The following is a 6,564-nucleotide window of genomic DNA, read 5'->3' as shown; positions in this document are numbered from 1 at the left end:
CTTCACAAAAGGTTAGTGCTGGGTGCTAATAAAAGTAGAGAGAACCATTACTTAAAATAGAATGCTTGTGAACCCGAGGACTTTCAGGGACTGTGACTAAGCTGTTGGGATTGAGGGGTCTCCAGGATGCCTCAGGCCAGCAGGAGGTGGGTGGGGGCTGAGGGGAGGTGAGCCCGCTGCCCAGCCTCGTGTAGCCTGTGCTATGGCCACCAGCTCTTCTCTGGGCTCTTGGCCCAGAAGTCTGGCTGACCTCCCACTGCCACCCTCTACCCTTCGGCAGAAGCCTGGGGTCTGCCCCTGGATTTAGCTCCTTTGGGCTATACAGTGCTGGGGAGGAGAGGAGCAGCTGGGATCGGGATCAGAGGGGCCTAGGGCAGCCGTACCCTAGCACTTTTCCCAGGGCCACCTCGCTGAGGCTGCTCCGCTTCTCTCTGCTGGGTCGGGAGGAGCTCTACTCCCCCACGTCCTCAGTACCTGCCGGGGTTTGAGGCTGCGCTAGGCCTAGGAGCAGCAAAGGAAGGGGAGCTCCGCCACCCACCCACTCTGAAAAGGCTGCTGCTCCTTCCAGAAGAGACTTTGTCCTGTCTGGGAGTCCCCACCCTTGGCCCCTTATCTACAAAATCCACACCGCTCCCTCAACCGCCTTCTTCCTTGGAATTACAGAGTTGAAAGATCACCTGGCCCACTGCATTCAGTTTACAGAAGATGACACTGAGGTCTCGAGTGAGGGGTTAAGTACTCAAGATGTCACAGCAGATAATGGCAGAGTCATGATTTCTAACAAACAAACAGAAGAGGCAAGTCAGCAGCCGGAGCCCCTCTGCTACGCCTGCTCCCCTGCCTGTTTCTCATGGGCTGCCCCACCTTTTGCCTCTAGTTTGCCCCTGCAAGTTATACCTACAATGAATGAAACTCACAGGATCATCGGCATCCAATCTTCCTCCTCCTCCACACCCACATCTGCCCTTCTCACCCACAGGTGGGAGCAAAGCTTGGTCAACCTGATAGGCCTCTTCCAGGCAGGGACAGGAGAAGGGACGGCACAGCAGCTCTGAGTCAGGACTCCTTTCGGTAAGGCGTGGCCGCCAGGACGGCCTGAGAGAAGGAAACCAGCCCAGGTGCGCTCTGTTTACCTTCTCGGCTCACAAACATGACCAGACCCTCCCTGGCTGGCTGAAGTCCCAGCCTCTTAGTCCAGCCCTCAAGCCTCTCGCATTCCAGCCACGGTCTGCCTGGCCAGTTCCACCCCCCCCCACGGCTTTCCTGCCATACCACACCATCCTCGGATTGCAGCTCGCCCTCTTGGGCCTTTCTGGCCTAGCAGGTGCTGTTCCCTCAGCTCCAATGCCCTTCCCTGCCTCTCCACCCGGCAAACTCCTTCTCCTTGTATCCTCTCCACTAACACTTCCCTCCTCCCTCCCCTTCCCCTCTTCTTCCTTTGTGCCTCAGTGGCACTTCTGAGACAATGTTATAAGCATAATAACAAAGTCCTGAATCTGTGTCTTCCGCCAGACTCTCCTCAATGACAGCAATTGTGTGTTTATCTTTAAATTCTCGGTATATAGTAAGCACTCAATAAAGGAAAACATTGCTCAACAAATCAATATATGGACTCTGGATTTATTCCAGAGCTAAACTGGGAAGCAAGTTCTAATGTCACATAAGGATTCCCTTCCGATTCATTTATTCATCAAATAGTTACTGAATACTGCTACGTGCAGAGCACGGTGTAGACAGTACGGGGAACATGAGGCTGGGGTGGACTCAGGCTCTACTTTCAAAGGGTTTGCATTTTGAAAGTACAGACAAGGCAGAAAAGAATTTGAGTTATAAGAAATGGCTAGCATTTACTGACCACCACTGTTATAGGCAGATTAGTGCATTTAACTGAACATTAACCCTATAAAATAGGTGCTTTTATTATTAGCCTCATTTTACAGATAAAAAGATTGAGGCTCGCAGAAGTGGAGAGATGTGGCCATGGTACAACTAGGAAGTCATGGAGGCGGGATTTGCACCCAGGCATGGCCCGGACCCCGTGAGAATTAATGATGGTGGGGAAGCAATTAACTTTGCCTCAGGAAACTGGGAAGTCAAGGAAGGCTTCACCAAAGAAGGGGCGGCTGAGATGTGCCCTGTAGGACAAGCAGGATTTCCATAGACAGGAAAGTAGCACACCCCAAACTATAGAAAGATCTAGTATAAGAATTTTAGGGTTTAAATTAGTGGCCCTGAACCTTGTCTACACACTGCAAACACCTGGAGGGCTTTAAAAAGTATGGATGCCCCCAGGTCCTGCCCCGGAAATTCCGATATGATAGGTCCTGGAGGCTCTAAATGGGGAGGCGGGGAGGGGCCTGGTGTAAAGTGTATAAGGCGACACCCACCTGCAGCCCAGACGCTCCCTGGATGCTCCAGGTCCTGTTTGTGGGGCTTTCCTGTCCCCTTGGTAGGGGCCCCAGACAACGTGGGCAGGGCTGGTGCTTCCTCCCTCGAATTCATTCCTTGTCTGACCATTTGTGACCTTCCTGTGGCCTGGAGTTGTCGAAGACTCCTGGGGAAATTCCATGGTTTCCTTGCAAGGGGGCATGGGTTCTGTAGAAGGAAGGTGCCCAGCTTGCAGCATGCAGGAGCTGAGACCTGCAGGTCAGAGTGAAGACAGCTGATTTGAGGACCCTGGGCAGGCAGCTTGTGTGCTACAGACCTGACATGGGACAGGAGGGGCTGGTACCCCCCTCCTCTGCATCCCAGCAGGCAGGCTCCATGGGGCAAGGGCAGCCATCGGGAGAGGGCACCTGGCTTCACCATCACACTGCTTGATGCCCTCAGAATGGTGACATCCCCCAGAGCCAGGGGAGGCAGGCTGTGTGGCTGCAGCCGGCAGGGGCTGGATTTCCCCTACTCAGGCCCAGGCAGTGACTCAGGAACAAGTGTTGAAAGCAGACAGTGACCTCAGCTCCCTCGCCCACTGGGGAGTGTCACCGTGCCCCAGAGCCCCCTCAAGAGCAGACAGCCTGGGGGCCGGTGAGATGGAAGGTGGCAGTGTGGTGTCATGTGGGGCACACAAGACTCTTGCCCTCACCAGCTGGGTGCCCTGAGCTTCCTGTTCCTCATAGAAGTGATGTGAGCATCCAAGGAGGTGATGTTCGTGAACATCAGGAAGGCGCATAAACAACGACAACCTGTCAGTGCCTGCTGCAGTCCATGTATTGATATATTATTGTTTTTCACATATTCATATAGTGTTCCCCTCTATCAGGTCTTATTTCCTTTAATTTTTGTTTATTATTATAAATACCACTGCATTTTCTTTTGAAACACTCCTCAAACTGGCCAGGTGTGGTGGCTCATGTCTGTAATCCCATCATTTTGGGAGGCCGAGGTGGGAGGATCACTTGAGGTCAGGAGTTCAAGACCAGCCCAGCCAACATAGTGAAACCCTGTCTCTACTAAAAATACAAAAATTAGCTGGGCGTGGTGGCGTGCGCTTGTAAACCCAGCTACTTGGGAGACTGAGGCATGAGAATCACTTGAGCCTGGGAGGTGGAGGTTGCAGTGAGCCGAGATCCCACCACTGCACTCCAGCCTGGGCAACAGAGCAAGACTCCGTCTCACAAAAAAAAAAAAAAAAAAAGAAAAGAAAAGAAAAGAAAGAAAGGAAAAGAAAAAAGAAATGCTCCCCAAAGTGAAACCCTAGGGTACAGCATCCAAAGCTCTGGCTACCTATTGCCAGGTTGTCCTCCAAAAAGTTGACCTAAGTTGCAGTGCTCCTAGCAATATATGATTTGTACCTATTTCCTTATAGCTTTGTCAATGGTAGGTTTCATATTTTTATTTATTTTTGATAACTGAATGGGTGTGCAGTGTGGCCTCCAAATAATTTGAATGGACATTTATTTAATTTCTGTCATTGCATAGAAGATCCACCTGCCTACTAGAAAAGGAGCTCCTGTGGGCCAGGGACAGTGGATCACATCTGTAATCCCAGCACTTTGGGAGGCAGAGATGGGCAGAGACTGCTTGAGGCCAAGAGTTCGAGACCAGCTGGGGCAACATAGTGAGACCTCGTCTCTACTATAAATTTTTAAAAATTATCTGGGCGTGGTGGCACACACCTGTAGTCCCAGCTACCCAGGAGGCTGAGGCAGGAGCATTGTGAGAGCCCAGGAGTTCGAAACTGCAGTGAACTAGGATCTCACTGCTGCACTTGAGCCTGGGAGACAGAGTGAGATCCTGTCTCAAAAGAAATGGAAGGAAGGGAAGGACTGGAAGGAAGGGAAGGAAGGGAAGGACGGGAAGGAAGGGAAGGAAGGGAAGGACGGGAAGGACGGGAAGGACGGGAAGGACGGGAAGGAAGGGAAGGACGGGAAGGACGGGAAGGACGGGAAGGAAGGGAAGGACGGGAAGGACAGGAAGGAAGGGAAGGACGGGAAGGAAGGGAAGAAAGGAAGGTCGGTCTCTCTGGAATGTGGTCCCTACTGGATGGTAGGTGGGTGGATCAATGTGCAAGCCTTCAGCTCAGGAATGCCTCCCTGAGGCCCAGGCAGGCCTCTTGCCTACACTTCCACAGTCCTGTGACCCTTTCCTTCAGTCACCTTCTCATAGCTGTCATTTTATGTGCATTTGGGAAACTGATTAGTTTATTTCTTCCCCCACAAGACTGTAACCCCAAGAGGACCTACTGTTTTGCTCACCATTGGATCACTTATCACCTGGTGTGTGCCTGGCAGACAGTAGGCATTCACTTAAATATTTGTTGAAGTGTTACAGCTCTTTTAGAATTTGTCTAGCAGGCTTTCTGGGTTTTGCTGGAAAGCCCCCCTCCCCCAAGAAAAGTAATTTAAAAAATGAAATACATATGTACATACATAAATATTTGTCGAATAAATGAATACTTGAAAATCTCATGAGTAAGTATCCAGAGCTCAACTGTGGTATGTGTCTTCGCAAAAGCATTTGTCACTAGGCTTAATCAGAAACGTTTAAGGAGGACCTACCACGTGCCATGTACTCTGTAGCATGGGGCGGGGGGGGGGCAGTTATACAAAAGTGAGAACACAAGGTCTCTGCCCTTAAAAACCCAGGCTGGTGGTGAGACCCACGCGTCTGCTGTGTCTGCTGTGTGGTCGTGCCCTGTTCTCCCTGTAAAGGAAGCTTCAGGGGCAAGTGAAGCTGTTTACCCATGGTCATGGCAGGTTGCAGCCATCTGGGACATCCTAGCCCCTAAGATTAGAACAAGTGTGGCCAGCCTAAGCCATAGTCTCCCATGGTCAGATGGCCAGTGACTTAGAACTAGAGAAGTGAAAAGTTTGGGCACTGGGAAGGATCTCGGAAATGCTGTAACACTTGGCTTCATCCTGAACCCCCAGGCGCAAATCCCAGCTCTGCTGATTACAGGGCCATGGCAGCCAGGCAAAGCACCCCCCTCTCAGCATTCACTGAAAAAGCCTCAAGGGTTGTGGAAGGATTCAAAGGTGCCTGGCGCACGGTGAGCACTGACACATGTTAGCTGGTGAGTGATTTCCCCAAGTCCTGCAGAGCAAGAGGAAAACCCCCATCTCCTGACCTCGCAACCGTCAAAGCCATATGTTCATAAAGCTTTTTGGTATAAGTATTCCCATCAAGAGGAAGGAGATGTTTTGTTTTGTTTTTTATGCAAAGCAGCTTCAATTGAAACTGACCTCACCATGGGCGTCTGAGTTTGTTTTTGGAGAGGAGGGAGGGAATGAGCCACCTCTCCAGGAACTGCGGGGACACACCCAGGTTGCCCAATCCCTCAGGGCAGTGGAGCCAAGTGCCTCCCAGGCCCCTTTCTGGGCCGGAGGGCCCTGTGGGGATGCCCTCCTCAGTGCCAGCTCCTCCACAGCCATGGGACTGCAGGGGACAAACCCAGATAGGACCTTCCCCAGGATCAGCGCAGGGTGAGGTTATCACAGGCAGGCCTGGAGTGACCCTCGGACCAGCAAGAAGAATCACATGGGCCATGCTGTCTCTCACCACTTAGGACAGGGTGATGACTGTTCCCACTCACGCGTTGCCTCTGAAGCTGCCCTCACTCCTTTTCAGGGCTCCTGGCTCATAACAATAATCCCACCAGCCCTGGACCCATGCTGTCCCGCCTCGGCTTCCTTCTGGTTTTCTGCACAGTTCCTTCTCCGGACTGGCTCCCTTTCCGTCTGTACTCCCTCTATAAATTGAGGCGCCAGGTGCCCCTGTGATGGCCTCTCAGCCCTTTCTTTCCTTCAGTTGTGTGCCTCTGGCTGGAACTCTCTTACTTCACCTCTTGGGGGACAGTCTGACCCACCCAGTAAACCTTTTCAAGCCAGGGCCTGGTGGGCTGAGAAGGGGGCTGTACCCTGCAAGTCCTCCAAGATCTAATCTCACCCCATTTGGTCCTGCTCTGCTTCCCACTGATCCACCTGTTCTTCCTTTGGGGATAGAGAGGGCTTCAACACAAATGCTTCCTGACACCATGGCTTATAACATCAACTCTGTGCTTGGTTTCCTAAGCTTTGGCCTCCAAAGATAAACCCTTTCTCAACATACTGCATACAACAGATGCAC

At 51.8% G+C, this 6,564-nt stretch overlaps 1 protein-coding gene and 1 non-coding gene across 2 annotated transcripts; one reads left to right on the top strand and one right to left on the bottom strand.

Moving 5' to 3' along the window:
• Positions 1-1,982: 1,982 nt before the first annotated feature.
• On the bottom strand, positions 1,983-2,623 carry SLC30A4-AS1 (SLC30A4 antisense RNA 1). Its single transcript, XM_058427122.1, has 2 exons — positions 2,388-2,623; positions 1,983-2,135 (listed from the first exon to the last, which is right to left on the bottom strand). Exons 1-2 carry the CDS (start codon positions 2,588-2,590, stop codon positions 2,078-2,080), a joined length of 261 nt encoding a protein of 86 aa, XP_058283105.1. The 5' UTR covers positions 2,591-2,623; the 3' UTR covers positions 1,983-2,077.
• Positions 2,624-4,759: 2,136 nt separating this feature from the next.
• On the top strand, positions 4,760-4,821 carry LOC116482685 (U7 small nuclear RNA). The gene has a single exon (XR_004251958.1). It is a non-coding gene; the product is annotated as a U7 small nuclear RNA (small nuclear RNA).
• Positions 4,822-6,564: the final 1,743 nt, after the last annotated feature.

This window comes from Hylobates moloch, unplaced genomic scaffold (assembly GCF_009828535.3).
Source record: "Hylobates moloch isolate HMO894 unplaced genomic scaffold, HMol_V3 SCAFFOLD_14, whole genome shotgun sequence".
NCBI classification, from domain to species: Eukaryota; Metazoa; Chordata; class Mammalia; order Primates; family Hylobatidae; genus Hylobates; species Hylobates moloch.
Note: the sequence above shows the minus strand (reverse complement) of the source record. Positions and strands in the feature narration are given on the sequence as shown.

Coding starts and splice junctions, on each gene's coding strand:
- SLC30A4-AS1 (XM_058427122.1), bottom strand. CDS start 2,590: ATGCCCCCTTGCAAGGAAACCATGGAATTTCCCCAGGAGTCTTCGACA. Junction 2,136..2,387: donor AGGGAGCGTCTGGGCTGCAG/GTGGGTGTCGCC, acceptor CTTGTCCTACAG/GGCACATCTCAGCCGCCCCT.